This window comes from Lissotriton helveticus, chromosome 3_1, assembly GCF_964261635.1.
Source record: "Lissotriton helveticus chromosome 3_1, aLisHel1.1, whole genome shotgun sequence".
Lineage (NCBI taxonomy): Eukaryota > Metazoa > Chordata > Amphibia > Caudata > Salamandridae > Lissotriton > Lissotriton helveticus.
In genome coordinates this window covers 1,243,718,961-1,243,740,491 of record NC_136061.1, presented here as the reverse complement: position 1 = coordinate 1,243,740,491, position 21,531 = coordinate 1,243,718,961, and the positions used below count along the sequence as shown (strand labels likewise).

Genomic DNA, 21,531 nt, shown 5'->3' with positions numbered 1-21,531 from the left:
CTCCAGCGGAAAGGTCTCTCCATTCCCTGGATGTCAGAAGGGTGTTGAAATTCTACTTGGATAAGACCAAGGACATTCATAGGTCAGACCAATTGTTTGTCAATTATGGGTCGGTCAGGACTGGATTTGCCACCTCAAAACAGTGCATCTCTAGGTGGATTGTGTCCTGTATCCACTTATGTTACCAGAAGGCTAACAAGACCTTAGGGGGTAAGCCTAAGGCTCATTCTACCAGAGGCAAAGCAGCTACAACAGCTTTGCTTCGTAATGTTCCCATTCCAGAGATCTGCAGGGCTGCCACTTGGAGGTCGGTCCATACCTTTGCTAAGCATTACTAGCTGGACTCTGATGCCAGAGCAGATGCTCAGGTTGGGCAGGCTTCGTTGAGAAATCTGTTTGCACGATAGAGGTGTTGTCTGTTTTTCTCCACCACTGGGTTGGTTTTTTGGGATGGGCTTGCCATTCTATTCACTAGGTTATGACTATACACAGAGATCCCCTACTACAGAAGGAGTAGTTTCTTACCTGTAACTCCATTTCGGTAGTAGGGGTATCTCTGTTAGTCATAAGCGCCCGCCCTCCTCCCCGGTGGTGAAAAGGTACTGTAATGTATGCTACAGGCCTTGCTTTATACACCTTCTAAAAGAACTGAAAGTAAAAGGACTTTGGCTGTGCATCCTGGGATACTGAGGGTCTCTGGAGAGTTCCTTAAAGGCACGGTATCCCTGAATTTAAGACACATAATGGCAGCCTATGGGGGCTTGTCTGTCCAACCCTTCCTCTCTATCATTTCAAGGATTTTGGTGAAGGGGAGTTTTCCCTGTGAGGAAAACTTGGTAAAAAGTGTTAAACCTGACATGGTGGGCTATCCTTTTCACTGTTTAGATGAAGTGGTGGCCTGTGTCGCCTTGTATATGTTAGGGTGCATTATTTGTCTTAATTCTCTCTTAAGTGTCTATGCAGGACTGCAAAGATGACAGCTTAAGTGATTATTTGTAATTGCTCCGGGTTCCACGCACATGGGCGGGACTATTCACTAGATTATGACTATAACAGAGATACCTCTACTACAGAACTGGAGTTACAGGTAAGAAACTACTCCTTCAAGTTACAGCTTAGTAAGTTCAAATGTAAGCCTTAATATAAGCCCCACCAGGAGCAGCCTCCTGGCTGCTCAACCCATCTTCTCCAACTGCTCCCCCTTCAAGTACAAACATCCATAACATTCCAAATTACATCCTATAGCTAGAGCATCAGGCAGAGAATCAGGGCAATGGAGATGCATTACATAAGAAGCAGATTACTACACAATCCCAATCCCATCAGGATAAAAGCTATACTAACACTAGTTCAAAAATTTCAACAGCAACACTCTCTGCCAGCAAGAGTGTTCATGCAACTATTAGGAATGATGGCATCATGCATTTTTCTCGTCCCGCATGGAAAACTACAAATTCGCCCATTACAAGAATGTCTGGCACACCAGTGGAACCAGGCTCAAGGTCCACTAACAGGGCTGGTGTTGGTAGACGACCGCACCCATAGGTCTCTGCAGTGGTGGAGCACAAAAAACCTTTCCAAAGGACGATCGTTCCTCGAGTCACTTCCACATCTAGTACTAACAGATGCGTCACTCACCGGCTGGGGAGCACATCTCAACAACCATACCACTCAAGGGTTATGGACCTCTCAGCAAAAACAATTCCATATCAACTGTCTGGAATTGTTAGCAATCTCTCTAGCACTAGAATCGATTCAACCACAACTCCTCAACAAAGTTGTCTTAATCCGTACAGACAACATGACGACAATGTATTACATACAAAAACGAGGAGGGACACACTCTCCAGTTATCCCGTCTAGCACAGAGCATCTGGAGGTGGGCCATTCCGCGAAACATATACCTCCTAGCAGAACATCTACCAGAAGTACACAATCAAATAGCGGATCTGCTCAGTCGTCAAACACACAGATCCACGAATGGGAACTTCATCCTCAAGTTCTTCTTCCATTCTTTCGTATATGGGGACAACCAGACATAGATCTGTTCGCCACACACACAAACACAAAATGCCAAAACTTCGCTTCCAGGTACCCACACCTATTGTCCAAAGGCAATGTGCTATGGATGAACTTGTCAGGAAAATTGGCTTACGCTTTTCCGCCTCTACCACTCATTCCATTGTTAGTGAGGAAGCATCACCAGCATTCCCTTACAATGATCCTAGTTGCTCCAACTTGGGCAAGACAACCGTGGTTCACAACTCTGTTGCCCCTATCAGTAGTGCCATATCAAAAGCTACACCTCTCCCAAGTTTCTCACACAGAACCATGGAGAGATAAGACATCCAGATCCCAATCAGCTCAACCTAGAGATCTGGCTCCTGAAATCCTAGAGTTTGGATACCTCAATCTTCCACAAGAATGTATGAATGTTATCACAGAAGCTAGACGCCCTACAACAAGAACGTGCTACGCTGCAAAGTGGAAAAGGCTCATCATTTATTGTTCAAATAATAAAATTGACCCACTAGATGCTTCCATTCAAAACATAATTTGTTACCTTTTGCATCTTCAACATTGTCATCTAGCGTATACTTCAATAAGATTACATTTAGCCGCCATAGCAGCTTACTTACAAAACAGACAGCATCCGTCGCTTTTTAAAGTTCCACCAATAAAAGCTATTATGAAAGGGCTTAAGAGAATAATTCCACCAAGAGCTCCACTCTCCCCAGTGTGGAATCTCAATATAGTCCTTACCAGATTAATGGGACCACCATTTGAACCTCTACACAAATGTGAATTACTATACCTTACTTGGAAAGTGGCGATTGTAGTCTCCATCACATCTCTCAGGAGAGTGAGTGAACTCCAAGCATTAACCATACAAGAACCATTCTTACAAATTCATCACAACAAAATGGTTCTTAGAACAAATCCTACTTTTCTACCCTAATTAGTTTCTGCCTTCCATCTAAACCAGTCAGTTGAACTACCAGTATTCTTTCCTCAACCAGACTCAGTGGCAGAAAGAGCGTTACACACTCTTGATGTCAAAAGAGCATTGCTCTATTACATAGAAAGAACGAAACCATTTAGAAAAACTAAACAACTTTTTGTAGCTTTCTCCCCACCTCATAAAGGCAATCCTAGATCCAAAACAGGAATTGCAAGGCGAATTGTAATATGTATACAAATATGCTACCTTAAAGCTAAACGCACATTAACACCTTCAGCGCGGCGCAGATTCCTGCGCTGTGCTTAACGTTCTAATGAGCCTATGGGCTCATGACGGAACGGTTCCGTCATGAGCACAGCTCAACCGACGCTCATGACTGAACCGTTCCGTCATGAGCATCGAAGGGGTTAAACATTCCCCCTAGGGCTCATTCCACACGCAAACTAGGGACATCTATGGCATTCTTAGGAAACATTCCTCTAGATGACATATGCAAAGCAGCAACTTGGACCATGCCACACACCTTCACAAAACACTATTGTGTAGATGTGCAAGCAAAACAACAAGCTAGTGTGGGCCAGGCTGTTTTAAAAACACTTTTTCAAACTACTGCAACAGATACAGGTAGCCACTGCTGAGGAGGATACTGCTATATAGTCTATGCAATGTGTACAATCTGCAGCTCATATGCCTTGAACGGAAAATGCTACTTACCAGAATGCATCTGTTCTTGGCATGTAGACCTGCAGAGTTGTACACGCCCATCCTCCTCCACGGATACCTCTAGCTGATCCAGTATTATCTTAATTAGATACATCACGCATGGACAGTTGTCTATTTCTCACTACTCCATCTAACCCTACTGGCAAAACAATCTAACGATGGAGCCGAAGCCCATGCGCACTGTACACCAAAGGAGGAGTCACCGGTCTCGTGACTGCAAGACTTCTCCGAAGACAAAAACAACATGCAATCATCCGAGCCCAACACCAGATGGCGATCTATGCAAAGTGTATAACTCTGCAGCTCTACATGACAAGAACAGATGCATACTGGTAAGTAGCATTTTCCTTTACTTAACTTTTCTCTAGGAAATGTCCCAGTGTGATATCTAGGCATATCACACTGAGTAGAAAAAGTAATCTCAAGAGTAACGTAAAAGTAACTTACCTGTAATTTTCATTGCAAAGTCGATACAAAGTATATGTACAGCATTTCACAGTAGTGCATTACCATTAATTCAAACTGTAACCATTTCAAAGTACATATATAATTAATTGCATTTAAAACTGTATACTTCCTGCAAAGTATTTATCAACTTACCTGTGCCAGGCTTGCTTGGTTCTAGAAAATAAAATCACTAAAAGAATATTTTTATACAAAACCAATTGGTCTGAAGTTCAGTCTTTGAGTGTGTGAAATAATTTACTGATTGGGTACAACAAATGCTTAACACTGTCCTCTGATACTGCATTACTGCTCGCCCACACTACCACAAATAGAGAGCGAGGTGCTATCTAACTTTACCTCTGCCTACCTTTGGGGATCCACTGGACTCTGTGCACACTATACCTCACATTGGTATAGTATATACAGAGCCAGCTTCCTACAGGAGGTGACAACACCTCAAGCCGGAGCAGGTATTGCCTGCAGGGGGTCAGAAACCTGTCTTTGGTGACGGGCTGGTCTACACCATTCAGGCAATGCACTAGTAGCCGGTATGATTTTCAGGGGGCACCTCTAAGGTGCCCTATGAGTGCATGTATTAAAAAAATCCATCACTGGAATCAGTTTGGGTTTATTAATTTGAGATGTTCGATACCAAGCATCTCTAGTTTCAGTGAAGCCATTGTGTAGCTGTGAAACTCTTAATTACCAGTGTCCAGCACATGTACTTAAAATGGCATCCCTGTTCCCTTGTAATATCGAAGAATCACCTTAGACATCACAGGGGCATATCTACTCATGCAGATATGTTCTCACATGCAGTATAGGTCACCCTGCCTTGTGTAAGGCCTGCTGTAGGGGTGACTTAACTATACTGGATGTAGTGTCTGCAGGCATAGCCATGTCATACCTTCACTTTTCTCTGCAGCATGGAACTCAGCCTGCAATGACAGTTAGCCGTTCTGAAGGGTCCCTTAGGGTAGCACAATACAAGCTGCATCTCCTAGGAGACCCTCTTTAGCCTCCTTTTCTTAGGTGCAAGGCGTACACTTTACTAGGAACTTACAGGGAGTGCTAAAGGTATTTCCAATTGGGGGAACAATTGTACAGTTTTAGGGAAAACGATCTGGCACCTGGATAGCAAGAACCCAGTGCACTTCAGTCAAAATTGCATCAGATATCAGGCAAAAAGTGGGGGTGACTGTAGGAAAGGCCCCCCTTTTGCATAGTTGCACCTACTTTTAGCCTCAAGTTTGATGCTTTTTGATGGGTTCTTGCTAATCGGGTACCCCGGGCATGTGTTTTTCCCCAAAACTGTACCTTTGCTCCCACATTGCCACTCTTCTGGCCTACATACAACTCCCAAGTGAAAGGTGCCAGGGACACCAAGGGCCTTGCAGCCAGAGAAAATCTGAGGGCTGAAGCATATATTTTTTCACCCTCAGAATCCTCCCCTGACACATGCATACTGCCAGGACAGTCTGTGTGCCGGGGGAGACCCTAAAACTACAAGTTGACGTGGCACACATCCCTGTGCCATGCCCACCAAAACACTGCTTGTGGCATAGGTCAGTCACCCTCTAGCAGGCCTTATAGCCCTAAGGCAGGGTTCACTATTCCACAGGTGAGGACACAGTGGCATGAGCCCCTACAGTACCTGTACCATTCACAGGCATTGTAAGTGCAGTGAAGCCATTTTAGACCATGGGCTGGGAGTTTGGCAGCTCAAACTCCACAGCTCCATGATGGCTTTATTGAAGACTGAGACGTTTGGTATCAAACGTTTCTCCCAATTGAACCCAGAATGATGCCAGTGTTGGATTTAATATAAAATGCACTTAGAGGGCACCTTGGAGATGCCCCCTGAAAAACTACCTAAGTCTAGTGTCCTGGCTGAGTGGCTGCTCGCCACTCTCAGGGTCCTGAAACAAAGCACTTCCTGGGCAGAGGTACCTAGCCTCCTCCCCCAGGATGGGCAGGGTCCACGAAGGGGAAACTTCAAAGGCGTGCCTCCTTCATGAGCTGACCCAGCCATGTGCTGCTCCCAGCAAACTTGCCCCCACACGTTCTAATCCCCACTTTGGGCGGGAGAATCAGCAGGAAAACCAAGATAGGAGGATAGATGTGCCCCCCAACCCCTCCCTTCAGGTTGGGAAGGCGAAGCCCAGCTCAGTCCATGCCACCGTAAAGATGGGGTGACCCAGCCAACCAGATAGGGGCTTATGGCTCCCTCCCCCTAGATGGTGGCATAATAGGGGGTTGTACGCACCCCAAGGAAGGGACCCATTCGTTCAGACCTGTACCTACCTGAAACGTCCCTAAATTTAGTGTTTAGGGACGACCTTGAATCTTGCCTCAGACAAGCAAGAAGAAAAAGGACCTAAAATCTGTGCTGAAAGAGGAGGAAACCAACTGCCTTGGCAACAGCCCTACCTGCCTGTCCCGACCTGGACCTTCTCGTGTGGAATTCCGGCGTTTCTAGCAGCCTGCAGCCCCCAGAACCGGGAGGATTTGCCCTGCCTTCCCTACCAAGATCTGTCTACTGTCGGCACCGGACTTGCTCAAGAACCACACTCCTGCCGAATGTGCCAGTTTGCACGACTCTGCACCCGATGCCCACGGCCTGTGTTAGTGGCCCAACACCCCGAAGAGGTCCCCCCAGCGAACCTGATCTAGGGTCTGCTGATCCCTGACCTACCTCAAGTCTCCTGACAATGCCTGCTGCCTCTATCTGGAGGATCCCCAGAAACTATAACCTCAGTTTTGTCCATAGGATTGTATTGATTGTTTTTCTTCTAAGTGTTGAGGTGTGTTTTTATGATAACCTAAGCAACTGTGTTTTAATGTCTAAATACTGTACTTACCTTGTCTAGGAAATGTCAGGGTGTGATATCTAGGCATACTACACGGAGTAGAAAAAGTAATCACAAAGTAATTACAAGTATCAGCTGGTTTTTAATGTTTTACAAACCTGCAACAGTCAATTTTATCAAGCTTGATTATTCTGAACAACCTGTTTTGAAAAGTACAATTTTACTTACCTGTACAAAGTCCAGCTTGGTTCTAAAAATAAAATACAACTAAAATATTTTTTTATGCAAACAATTGGTCAGAGTTCAGTCTTTGAGTGTGTGACATTTCTTTCCTGTGTGTATACAATAAATGCTTAACACTACCCTCTGATAAAGCCTTACTGCTCCCTCAAAAGAGTACGGTCTGGACTCTGTGCACACTATACGTTAGCTTGGTACAGTATATACAAAGCCAGCTTCCTACAGTGACAATGTTAACAAGCATTAGCAATGCATTAGGTCTTGCATTTACGCGAGTTTGAGCTCTTGGCATTGTAAATGACCACGTCTTTAATTTATATTTTGGATTTTGAAACATCAATAAAAGGCATAGATAGTCATTTACTATGCTAATGGCTTAAATTCTTGCAAATGCAAGACCTATTGCATTGCAAATGCTTGTTTATATTGTGCCCTCTATTTTCTTTCCTCTCTTGGATTTCTTCTTTAGCTCCCTAATCTCTGGTGTAAACCATGAAACAATGGTACTGGTTCGGCAGAACTTATGACATTTTCTTAGTATCTGTGCCGCTAAAAATTACTCAATCCATTCCTTAAACCCAATAGACGGTATTAATATCTCCGTCCAGACTCTGACCTGAGATCTACAATGCCTCTGACCAGCGTGTAATGTCAAGTTTAGACCACTGTCTGGTCAGTTTGGTGCATGGATGTTGCAAAGTCATCCTGTGCCCTGAGCACCCCCAACTTTCTGCTGACTGAAACTGGTGGTAACTGACTGACTGACCCTGGGCTATGTTTAACCAGGCCTAGGGCCAGTGCCAAGCTAAAAGGAACACATTAGAATACAGTTAAGACACCCAACATACATTAGGGTACACTATGGTATGGTCGGGTACCCCTGTAATTGGCATCACCTACCCCATAAGCCCCTAGTGTGTATAATAGGGCAGGGGATTGAAACAACCTAGAAGTCCCTAGTACCCTGGGGCATGGCAGTTTAGAGGCCAGCAGTTTTTCTGCACCAGCATGTGTGCAGTGCTGAAGCCTGAGGTTAGTTTAAAAGCGGCACTGGTTGCCAGAACTGCTTTTAAACCTTAAATCGTGTCCAAACTCGACTTTGGGGATGGGGGGCCAGTTATCTATAAGGTACAACCTTATAAAATGAGTTTTTATATATGCCTGGGTAAAGTGAAATTTTACATTTCACTCCCCACATTGTATTAAAGAGCTGCTCAAATTCGACTTTGATGCTAGAAGAACTGGGTAAGGAGGATCTGCAATATGTCTGCAGATTCAGAACCCCTAAAGTGTCCCTTAGTTGCACAGGGGGTGGGGGTCCTGTAGAAATTATGGAAATACTTATAAAATATGTTTTTATAAGCCCTGGTGCTAGAAAACTGGCCCAAGTAATTTTCCAGTTGCAAACCCCATGGCCCATAGGTTAACATGGTAGGAAGTTATTGATTAATAAATATTGATAGGAGCGGACTAGCCGGACCATTCAAAGACTTCCCAGAATGGTAGTTGTAAATCCAACAATATTATATTGTTGAATTTCTCCTAAAGTGTACATACAAGAAGTTCTAAAGACTTTCTTGTTTGTATGTCCAAATTCATCCTTCCAGTGGTCTGCCCTGATTGGTCAGAGTTAAGTGGATTAGCCAGGCTGCTGGGAGGGCAGTGTGCTGGTCTATAGGAATGCCAGGCCAGGAGGTGGAGTCGTAAACTATGCTCTTCAAAGGCAGAGGGGAGGCCTGGGTTTCAGTTTCACTCTTGACACTTGACCCAGAGTCAGGGCTAGGCTTAAGGAAGGTATGTGCAGATGGTAGAGGGAGAGTCCATGGAGATAAGCCATCCCAGGGGGTGTGTTTAGCCAGCTCTTACCTCCTTGCTGGATAATCAGCCATTATGGATTTGCAAGAATGATGCACCCTGGGACAAAATAGTGCCACACTCTACAGGATGTGATCATAACTATGAGGAGTTGCCCTGCTCTCATTGGTCAGAAGTGACCTGGTGCTTGACCCAGAGAATTTTGAATAAATATCTGAGAGGGGCAGAGCCCTCCAGATCTGCTCCTTGAAACAGAATGAAGGAAGTGCCCTGCTGAAAAGATTTTGCTGTGCAAGGAATTCTAAGGCATAACCTATGTAGACTGCACCAGCTGAAACTACAGTCCTGTGGATTATCTTGCTGGAAAAGAACTAAAGAGTAGACTCCCTGAAAGCTACAGGTTAAAAGAAGCTCAACTGGAACATCACCAACTAAATCTACACCTTGGAGACCCATCAGTAGATTTGTAAGGGTTGTGTTCAAGTGGATTCTGGAATTGAAGTTTCACACTTTCAAGGACCCTCTTGTAGATTCCAGAACCTTGGATTGTGTGTTGAATACTTTGGTACCCGCAAGCAGAACATCAGGAAGGAGTTCTAACTGGACCTGCCTGCTGGAGAAGGCACAACACATTTGGTGAGATTCTCCAGAACCATGTTTAAAGGTGACCCTGTCAGAGAAAACAAAATGACTAAAAGAGGCACTGTTGGTTTCTAAGCACTAGAAAGTGACTATTCTTTAAAAATGTATATCTCTGGTTCCCTACAGTGGATGTTGTTTGTTTTGGTGTTATTTAAAAGATACAAATATTTATTTTGTGTTGTCTTATTTATTTACTGAAATTGTGTTTTTAAATGCTTTACATACCTGTCTTTAAGGTTAAGCCTGTCTGCTCGCAGCCACGTTACTAAGGGTTGAGCATAGGAATAATTTTCTAAGACCTATGTTGGGTCCTACCATGTGTTAGTGGCCTTAATGCCAGTGGCAGACCTACATTTGTCCCTACCAATAACCCACTTTCCAACAGTGGGGCACTAGGTATGGATAATCCTATTCTTGTGAGAGAAAACTCAACCAGTAGATGATCAGACCAAAGTACAGGTTTGGGCTCCTTTACCACCAAATTGGTCAAGTTGGTAAAAATAAGGTCCAATAAAGGACCTTTATTGTGTGTAAGGAGCGTAACTGTGCTAGCTGAATTGCTATTAGATTGTGTTTAAGATTTAGTACTTGTGTGCAGGTGTTATCATCCAATTAATGTTTTGGTCCCCCAGAAGAGTTTTATTGCAACATTTATACAGCGCTTACTACCACTTTGGGTAGCTCTGAAGCAGTTGCATACATGGGTAGCTCCCTACACTTTGTAGGGTGTGTGTTTGGCTGTATGTTGTGTTGTAAAGGAAGTCCAGTGGCGGTAGTGTAGATTATAAGAAGGTTTATTAGATCTTCGTTACAAGTAAGTAGATAGATGAGTCCCAACAGGAGCTGCATCCTTGCTGCTAGCCCATATCTTCAAATGATACTCAATACAAACACTCTAAACATGCTACATGGCCTCATACACTGGCTGATCAGCAGGGACTTTGAACACTAGGGAAGGTGTATTAAGTTAGAACATGATCTGTTGCCTAGGTTCACATCCTGGAGGAAAATGTTTCCATGTTATGCATGGTAACCACAATGACTAATTCTGTCTAAACTCAAGATATTGGCTTTTCTAAAAGTTTTTGCTCGCATTGCTAAAAAACAAAACCATGAAGCTTTAGTATCCCGCATGTAATTTGTCGTATGCAGTTGCTTTGGGAATGGGATGCATACATCAATGATCTCACCGGCAATAGCACCTCAAATACAAGCCTATGGGGCGTATGGACGTTGGACGTTCCTAGCAAAAATCTCTTACTATGGCATAGTCAGGCAGTGCAAATAACGATACTCCTAGCTCATGAGCAGCACCGTCACTCATGCAACTCACCCAAAATCCCTGTCCAGCACATTCAGAGCTGCCCACCTGAGGTGAGTGCGGTGCCTGAAATCATTAAACCAGACTGCACCCTCCAACCAGCCGCCATCTTAGAACAGGAGTCATGTTCGTCACACCAACACAAAATGTCAAAGCACATAATACAGTTCAATAAACAAAATGTCAGTAAAAAACATAGTTTTTAACACGTGTATCTTTGTTGAATACTTTACAAAAATGCTACCAATCAGTAGTATGGTTCTGTACTTTTACAATGATACTGCAATAGGTTTTAGACTGAAAAAATCAAATATACTCAAAATACTGTTTGAAATTTCATAAAACTAAATACGGCTGATAATAAATCCCTTAAATGCACTCATTTAAAGATGTCTGCTTTCTTGTGAAAAACTGATGAATGTCTGTGTATCCGTATGTGCGTCATCTTGCAGGGTTCTGAGCTCTGTTGTCTATCTGTCACTCTGATGTGCTGCTTCGAGTCTGAATGGGGACCGTGCGCTGGGCTATCGGTTGTGGGGCATAGACCCCCGGACGCGCATAGTGGCTTCTGGCTGCTCGCTGTGTGCAACCAGAAGAGAAGCTACGGATCGGATAATTTTGTGTTCACTTAGAATGCCAAAGCCGCCATGGTACATGCACTGCCTAGTTCAGTAGTTGCTCATATGTTGCATTGTGCAGTAATGTTATACAAGACACTGTTCAGTTATGGTGCACAAGTCACTTTTCGCCTACTGGCACATAATGAAAATTAAAGCGCACTTTAAAGCAAAGTGATGTCCTGAGTCATTATTCCGCCATATAGAGTGTACATTCCACTTAAATTATCCTGTACTGCACAATGGAAAGGATGCTCTCAGCTTTTGAGAGCATAGTCACCATACATGCTAACATTTGGAAACAAAAGGAGGGAGAGCTAAACGAGCCGGCAAGGCGACCTCGAGCAGGCTAATGTAAACAAGCGTGCGCATGTCCCTAATTACAAACAGATGGCCTCTGCTCGCTCCCGCAAGGTGGATGCCAGCACAAGCACGAGTGCTTGAAAAGGACAGACCAATTCCAAAAGGTCATCTCCTAGAGCAGCGCATGCTCGCTGCCTAGGCGAGACCTAAAAAGGGGCACTTTCCTGAACACATTATTTATTTCCAGCTTGTGCCGTGACCACTCCGCAATTATTTGCCCATGTAGCCCCTTTAGGCCTCTGGGTGCTGTTAGGTCTCACCAGCTGTACAAGGTTGCAGACACCAAGTTGGCACCACCGTTATTTGTCTGTCCAGTGATAGCATTAATAGAATAGGCTTGTGGTCTGAGGTGGTGCTGCCAAAATATTCAGTACTAGCAGCCCGTCCCGACGTTGTCCGGGTATGAAATGTTATGTTGTTATGTTATGTGTATTTATTAAGCGCACAGATGCTCCAGCGAAGCAGCGTCCTGGCGCCCGACAACGCAGCAGCATAACACAACTAAAAAGCACAGAACCAAAAAACCAGAGTACTAAGTGAACAAAAGAGTTTTAACAGCTCGGCGAAAAGAGAGCAAGTCCCTGAGGGCGCGAATCGCCGGGGGCAGGGAATTCCAAAGTACTGCAGCGCGGACTTGGAAAGAACGTCCGCCAGCCCTGCTGCGTTTAAAGCGGGGAACAACAGCCAATTCTAGGTCCGAAGATCTTAGGGACCGAGCAGGAACATAGCGAGCCAGGAGCTTGGAAAGGATCGTAGCCGGAGATCCCTTAAGGATTTTATAGGCAACACAGAGGACCTTAAACCGGATCTGCTGTGCCACCGGAAGCCAATGCAGCGAACGCAGGGTGTTAGTAGTGGAACAGAATCTGGGCAATCCCACCACCGCTCTCGCTGCGGCATTCTGAATACGCTGAAGGCGCCCAATTTCCGCTTGATTCAAGCCCACCAAGAGGGAGCTAGCGTAATCCAGCCTGGAGATAATTGTAGCTTGAATCACGAGTTGCCTGGTGGTGGCATCAAAGAACTTCAGCACGGGACGGAGTCCACGCAGGATGCCAAAACAGCAGGCCGCCGTGCGTTTGGTGTGGCAGACGAAGGCGTGGGATGGATCCAACCAGACCCCAAGGTTTTTGAGCTCAGAGACTGGGGTAGGTGTAAGGCCTAAGTCCGATGGCCACCATCTATCTCCCCAGAGTTCCGTTTGTTTGCCAAAGATCATGACCTCGGTCTTACTAGCGTTCAGCTGGAGACAGTTGGACGTCATCCAGCCCGCGACCGCCCGAAGTCCTTGTTGGAATCTGGGGGCATCCACGTCGGCATCCCCGCTGATCGTGACCGCTAGCTGGGTGTCATCGGCATATGACACCACGGTCATACCCCACTGCCTGACAACCTCAGCCAGCGGTCTTACGTATAGATTAAATAACGTAGGGCTCAGCGAGGAGCCCTGGGGTACCCCCAGATCCAAAGGGTGGAGTTTGGACTGATAAGGCGGGACGGCCTCACTGAAGGAACGGTTGTCAAGGAAGGAACGGAACCACTGGAGAGCAAGGCCAGCAACGCCAGCTTCCTCCAGACGACGCAGAAGGATAGGGTGGGATACGGTGTCAAAGGCGGCGCTCAGATCTAATAGCACCAGCGCCGCCGTTTGACCCGCATCAAGCACGGAGCGTAGGTGCTCCACCATATACAGTAGAGCCGTCTCCGTGCTATGCCCAGCACGAAATCCATTCTGTGTCATGTCTAGGATATCAGCCTGAAGTAGATGGTCCGAGAGGACAGAGTTGACATGCGCCTCCGCAACTTTAGCAGGCCACGGGAGGAGTGAAATTGGACGGTAGTTCTCGGGCTTGCTGCCATCCAAGTTTGGCTTCTTGAGAATAGGCCTAACCACGGCCTGTTTCCACTTCAGTGGAACTACGCCAGATGTAAATGACGTGTTAATCAGTGAGCAGACCGGCGAGATACCGTGCGCAGCTAGATCTTTAAACAGAGCCGGGCATAACGGATCAGCCAGAGACCCAGACTTCACCTGTTGAGCCAGATTACTAAGACTTTCTGATGTTAGGCTCGGAAAAGAATGTAACACATCCGATACCAAAGGCTTAGGGGGTCTGTCAGCGAAAGGGGCGCCCAAGGGAAAGGCACGGTAAATGGCATTGACCTTTTCCAGAAAGAAATCCGCTAAGGTTTCACAGTGTTCCGTAGAGCTCTGGTAGGTCGCAGTCACCTTTTTAGCGGTAAGGTCTTTCAACACCTTAAAAATAGTTTTGGAGGGGTTCGTGCTGGTACGAAATTGCAGGGCATAGAAGGCAGCGCGGGTTCTGCAAACTGCTCGATGGTAGAGTTTCACAGTGGCCAAATACAAAACTTTTTTATCGCTGTTATAAGTTTTGCGCCAATCCCGCTCAGCGCGTCTACAGGTGCTTTTAAGTGCCCGCAACAAGTCATCGTACCACGGGCTGGAATTCCTTGCCCCAGTTTTACACAAAACTATTGGGATAAGGGAGTCGAGCACCCTAGTTACCCAATCGCAGAAGCAATCATAACCCTGATCCGCCGACTCAATTAAACCTAGCGGGTCGGAAGACAGAAGATGGAAAAAATCGTCAAGTTTCAACTTGTTCCAACGCCGCCTAGGAATAGAGCGCACCATTGGTTTGGGTTGCGGAACAGGCAGGGGGCACCGGATACGTACCAAATAATGGTCGGTCCAGGCCAATAGTGTTAGAATCGAAATGCTAGCTTCCGCTATGTTGGTAAAAAATGGGTCTAGGGTGTGACCACCTATATGAGTAGGCTGCGTCGCCAGCTGGACCAACTGGAGCGCCTCAAGGTCTGCCACAAAGCTGGACACGGTTGGACTGGATAAGTTGTCGAAGTGCAGGTTCAGGTCGCCAAGAATGGAAAAATTGGAGCAACCTGCAGCCAACGTGCTGATGGCGTCTGGAAGTGCTGTCCTAAAGGCCACTTCACTCCCTGGGGGGCGAAATAGAATGTGTGTAATGTGTGTATTTGGCAAGGGCAATTTATTTCAAAATCTCGCGGTAGACAACATTTTTTGTTTCATTAGAATAGGGACAGAGAAGGCCCAGCTGCAGCCCTGGTTGATGTTAGCAGGCGCGTGTAATTGGTGTAGTGATCCGCCACCTGAGCACGGCTACAGCCCTGGTTGATGTTAGCAGGCGCGTGTAATGTCGTTGAATGAGAGAGTTATCAGCCGCGGGTAAATCCGTTTAATGAGAGAGTTGAGTGACAGCGAGTAGGAGAGGCTGCAGTAATTGTCCCCGCAGACACGCTCATTTGCGTGTTCCCCCGCTTGAGGCCCAGATGCAGGCCTGTTTGATGTTAGCAGGTGCGTGTTCCCCCGCTTGAGGCCCAGCTGCAGCCCTGGTTGATGTTATCAGGCGCGTGTAATTAGTGTACTGATCCACCGCCTGAGCCCGGCTAGAGCCCTGGTTGATGGTAGCAGGCGCGTGTAATTTCGTTGAATGAAAGAGTTCAGTAACAGCGCGCAGGAGAGGCTGCAGCAACGTTACTTACCAGGCCTCCAGGTGAAAGCGTTTGTCACACCCCCAGCACATGGCCACAGCAGACGATCTTCTGATTAATGTACGACCCACATGGCAGAAGGGCGGAACGGAACGTAGCACACGCCCCCAGTGTTTCTCACGCCCCCAGCGTGCCCCTTGATGCGGCGCAATTGCGTTCACATGGCATGAAGGCCGGACACATGCCCCCAGCGTTTCTCACGCCCCCAGCGTGCCCCTTGATGCTGCGCAGCAACGTAATTGGCGCTTGTATGTACGACTCACATGGCATGAAGGGCGGACACACGCCCCCAGTGTTTGTCACGCCCCAGATTTTGTCACGCCCCCAGCACACGCCCACAGCCCACGATGTGATGGCCGTACCACACGCCCCCAGCGTTGGTCACGCCCCCAGCCCACGCCCACAGCACAACGCAGACACGCCCACAAGGGACTACTTTGCTGGCACGGTTCTTTTACCTTTTAAATGTATAGAGGAGTATGCCTAATGGCTAAGGCGCTCGACCTCGGACCTGGGGATCTGGGTTTGAGTCTTGGTAATGACGCCAAACATCCTGTGATTCTGGGCAAATCATTTATCTCCCCGTGCCTAACAAAAATGAATGTGTGTCCTCATGTAACGTAACTGGTGCTATGTAAAGCGCTCTGCTACCTGATTCAGTTCGGGTCAAGTTCGCGCTATATAAAACTCTGCAAAAAAAAAAAGAAATTGGTGGTCATCTGCATAGCCTATGTCCTTTTGCTGCAACTGCCCTTTCCAACGCTGTATTGGGTGTTGTGATTGGTGCTGTGGTTACTGAGATTACCCGCCTCAAAGGTTTGGGCTCTCTCTTTATAATATTAGTATGGATTATGTACACATGGTATAAGGGCAGGCAATCTATCCAGTCTGGTGTGGATCTCAAACAACTGAATGGTGTGGGAGGTATCCTGTTTAGGTCTCCTGGCACGAGACACATCGTGGCCCTGGTCCTCCAGCCAATTCCAAATTTCTTCTGGGCTGTTAAAGAAGAACTTATAGTTATTTGAAGTGAGGTGGAGTTTTGTTGGGTAAATCAGTCCATATAGCATGCCCACTGTTTTCAACATATGTTTAGGCCCTGAGAAGCCAAAGCGCTGTCTCTATACCTGGGCGGCATAGTCCAGAAAAATATGCATCTTGTGTCCCCCAAGATCCCAAGGGCCACAGTGTGTGCCAGCTGCAGGATACCATCTTGGTAGTTCAACAGCCTCGCCACCATCTGATGTGGGTCAGTGGGGGCAACAGATAAGCCTGCCCCTTATGGGCTCTTCCTTCTGCCGCCAGTCCTCCAGAAACAGTTCTTCTGATGGGCCCTTAATGCATTCAAATAATACCACTATCCTTATTTTATTGTGGCAGGACGACCCTCCACTCGCTCTTGTAGCAGAGTCTTTTCCCAACTGACGGTCTCCACCTGTTGTAGAAAGGGGGAGACCGTTGTTCTCATACCAGCTATAGTAGGCTGTTTCACCAACTATGTTCACCAGTTTACTGTGGTTTGCCCAAAGGGAGCCTGCTCATTTAATTTTGCATAACCCATGATTGGAAGTGATCGGAATCTAGTGTTCTAGACATAACCGACTGGTACAGTGATAATGATCACGCCCGTCCCCATAGTGTCACGGTAGACAATAGCCTGTTCAACGTCTGGCGTCTGCTGCGCCCATGAGTACAAAATCACGCCCTTCATCTCCACTCTGTCTATTGCTGGAAGAATTAGCCCCCCCAAAATAAGAATGTGGTCACTTTCAGCCTAGAAAGACCTCACCGTGAAATCTCTGCCCTTTAGTAGCTGTGTAGGTTTTGCTCAGGGTGCCACCTTTGTTCTTCCAATTGTCTTGATTATGTGAAGCTAAATATACAGCAGTGCGTACTATCAGTGTTTTTAAAATGGTGCATAGCTTGTATTAGGGCTCCAACATATATTTGCCTTTTTGCACAATTTCACTCATTTGTCAACGTTTCTGCCTTGCATGGTGCCATCTGGTTTATCGGGCCATCTTTGGTTAAACTCTCTAGGTGTAAGATTTATACTTCACTGCACCCCTGGTGGTATTGGTAATATGTAATTTGCTATTCTAGTTTGCCAACTTTAATTGCTTTTGTAGTTGAATATTTGCTCATCGGACACCAGTGATCAATAGTGTCTATACCTGCCTTTGAAGATTGCATTACTACTGCTGACGACATTCGCCATCTTTGATGGTTACTGCAACTGCTATTTCGACGTTTGGTGTATGTTCAGTCTTTTGGCACTTCCCTTGACTTGTGCATGGTAGCATCTCGATTCTGGGCCTCCTGAAATTAAGCTGTTTGGGTCTAATTAAGTGATTTTGTGGGCTTTCTGTTTGGTTTCATTTATGAACATATTGATTTGTTGTTTGAGATCTGCCCCATCCCCAAACTCTCCCCCACACTCACACATTCGAAGCCCAGGACAGACTACGTGAGGTAGACATTTGTAGGCAGTACATCTAGTTGCGAAATACAATAAAAATTAGACTGAACACCATGTGCATCCAACATGGTGCCGCTATACTGTATAGTTGGATGTCCCTATGGCTAAAAACAGCAGTGGCATCCAAACAAACAGAAAATTAGACTGCATTCTGTCTATATACACACACACATCAAATACCACTAATCACCATAAGCTTATGAAAATTATCCATACCCAGCCCAGTAATTATCCAACTCAAAAACAGCAATCGGCCCCATTCTGCGACAGTATGCTCGAATTCGGGATGCCATGTTACCCAAACTCTAGTGTTGCAAGCAGCGAATTACCACAAAGCACTAGGACCTAACAGTTGTAAAACTGTATGGGAGTGTCATTTTACTCATGAATATTTGCTGGTCGATTTAAGCTAATATGTACCATTACTTTTTCTATCTGACGACAAGTACAGAGAAAACCTATTACTGGCCAGGCTAGTTACAACTAGAATGTATCTGTTTAATGTTTTTGTCCTCTTTTCTTTACATGTAGCCGTGGCAGCTGCTGCAGCTTCAGCTAATGGTGGAGGGGGTGGCATGACAGGAACTTCAAATGGACCTTTTCGACAGCTGGGAAATCAGCAACCACAACCGCAGCCTCAACAGCAGCCTAACAACAACCTGTCATCGAGTTCGTTTTACGGCACCAACTCTTTGAGCAGCAATTCACAAGGCAGCTCCCTTTTTTCGCAGGGTTCTGCTCAGCCAGGAAACAACTCCCTGGGGTTTGGTAGTAGCAGTTCATTGGGAGCCACGTTAGGATCAGCACTTGGTGGATTTGGAACAGCAGGTAGAGACCGTATGGAAATAGCTAACAATGCTTGTTCTGCATTATGTGAGAAAGAAGCTCTGTATATGTGATACTATCCAACAAGATTTCAATGCAATTTTTTTAAAATGTATTTTGAACATCAAATTGTGAAATGATGAGCTTGTCAATATTTGCGATGTACAATACTTTGTTTTAATTGATATATTTTTTATTTATGCCTGAATCTTGTTAGGGCCATAGCTTTGGTGTTTTTTTGCTCAATGTAACTTGTTCAGCTTGTGGCATCTGCTTATTTCTGCAACGTGAATCTTTTCTTTCTGATGGAGATTTCTAGCTGTAGATCCATCACTTTAAACAATATTTCCCAGGCATCGGACTTGATCTGGAAACTTTGAACATAGTACCCCTGTGCTCCGGAATGTGACACCTTGCGTCTGTGCACTGATGCTGTTTTGCTCTGGAATTGAAGTGCAGGCCTATAAGGGCACCAGTTCTGTGTTGGACCATTTGACTCAGTGCTGCCCAGCTCTGTTTTTTCTCCTAGCCCTGCCAAAACCTAGAATGTGCCTCCTACACTATGGTTAAGCGTTCTGACTGAGGTTCTAGAGCTCGGCAAGGCTGCTTCTGAGCCCCTGCTCTCTTTCAGGGAGTCCCTGATGGATAACCTCCTCGAGCTTTGGGTCAAGCCTTGCACTGTCGCCCCCCCTTCCATTTACAGGCAAATCTCCAGGCTACCTGGTCTTTTTGTTGCAGCACCCCTTTCCAGAGAGCCTTGTGGTGTAGGTCTCCACCAGCCGAACCAACCCAGACAATTCCTCCCCCCCCCCCCCCAATACCTCCCCCCACCCCCACCCCTTTAGACAGAGGATCAAAGCAAGTGGAGACATTCAGCAAGCCCCTTTTCTCCTCAGCCAGTTTGGCCCTGTGATTGATTAACGCCTCCTGCCATTAGGGTCATTGCTTCCACGTCCTTTGGGCACTGCTTAATGTGTAAAAATATGTGACGGGGGCCTCCTCAGGAAGCCACTGCAGCTTGTACCATCCATTGCCCCTATCATCGCCGCCAGTGACATTAAAACCACAATGACTAACCATCACACTGCTACAAGTGTGACAATTCCGACTATTCCAGGCCCCAAAAGTTATAAGAATGGCTTTGGCGGCAGGTTGTATTAATTTTTTATTTATTTTGAGTTAGTAAACAACTGGTGGTGTAATCCTCCCTAAATTAGATACAGTGCCATCATGTGGCAGACTGACATAAGTTCCAGTGTTGACAATTACGTGCACATTTCCATAGTCCAGCCTCGAAGTTACTTACTCATGAACCATGGTCTTTCTGGCTACGGTAGGCAGGAGGTCCAGGGTCTTGCGTAGTCCACGCAAGATTCCAAAACACGTTCCTGCCACTCGCCTTGTCTGATGCTCAACCGAGAGCTTGGGGTCAAGCCACACCCCTAGGTTCTTAACCTGTTCACTATGAACAGGGATAGGGCCCAGGGTCTGTGGCCACCACGCCGATGTCAACACAGAAGGTGCCTTGCCAATAACCATCACTTCTGTCTTGCTCCCGTTCAGCTTAAGGCAGTTGTTAGCCATCCATACCACTAGTTCTTGCAGGCAGGAATTAAAATTAGTGGCCGCCTTCTCGCCCGACTGTTACGGACACCACCAGCTGTGTGTCATCAGCGTAGGACACGATTTTGACCCCGTACTTTCCAGTGATGTCTGCCACTGGGGCAACATAAAGATTAAACAGGGTCGGGCTAAGGGTGGACCCCTGTGGCACCCCCTGATTAAGGCTGATGCTCTTTGATAGATACGGTCCCTGTGCTACCTGGAAGCTGCGGTCCTGCAGAAAGGATTCCATCCCTGCCAATGCCTTCCCACCCACCCCTCCCGAGACACTGAAGCAACGTGTGATGAGCAAGTGTCAAAGGCGGCACTCGGATCTAATAAAATGTAGGCCGCCGTCTGACCCTCATCAACGTACTTCCGAATGGTCTCAGTGGAGAGGAGCAAAGCAGATTCAGTTGAGTACAATATACTTAGTTCCTTTAATTAATTTGGGCTTGCCACTTCTTTGGCCAGTGTTCTATAAAAATATATTTTTTTTACAAATATATGTATATAACGAGTCTTTCACACGAGAAACCGTTAGAGAATCTGGCGGTATATTAACATTCATATAGCATGAGTGCTTACAGTAGCCCAAAGGGCCTTTGGTTTCATATTTACAAGTGAACAAGCAGCAATGGTACAAGATACACAAATATAAACATTTAAATCCACAAGAAATTACGTATGTTACACAACAGTACAAGACAAAAAAATTCAATGATGGTGTCCAGAAGTTTGTTAAATTAGATTTAAGCTTATGTCCTTATTGCTAGGATGTGAGGTATGCTTGATCGCAATACGGAGCACCAGTAATGATCGTCGAAGTTTTAACCTTATTATGTCGTGCTCATATCTAGCATCACCACGGGTCTTCATCAGGGCAAAAGAATATAAGAATATGGCCTGTGTGGTAAAGAATTATAGGTGTCCATGCGAATAGTGATCTATAAATGTGTCTAGTTGCGTGAGAATGAGGTAATTTAAACATCTCACCTTAAGTAAATGGCATCGAGTTCGAATCAAGTATGAATCATAAGTATGGCTTCTCCGGAATGGGATCCCTATGATCAGTTACCAAAGTAAAAAAAAACACCAAGCATTGGAAATGCAATAGGTCTTGGATTTATTTG

The 21,531-nt window shown here is 45.9% G+C and overlaps 1 protein-coding gene across 12 annotated transcripts in view; it reads left to right on the top strand.

Moving 5' to 3' along the window:
• The window catches only part of PUM1 (pumilio RNA binding family member 1), a 993,892-nt gene that overhangs the window by 637,997 nt on the left and 334,364 nt on the right, over positions 1-21,531 (top strand). For all 12 annotated transcript variants that reach the window (XM_078681891.1, XM_078681883.1, XM_078681895.1 and 9 more), the window contains one exon: positions 18,503-18,799. In XM_078681891.1, the coding sequence (XP_078538017.1) occupies positions 18,503-18,799 (297 nt within the window). The remainder of the gene's footprint in view (positions 1-18,502; positions 18,800-21,531) is intronic.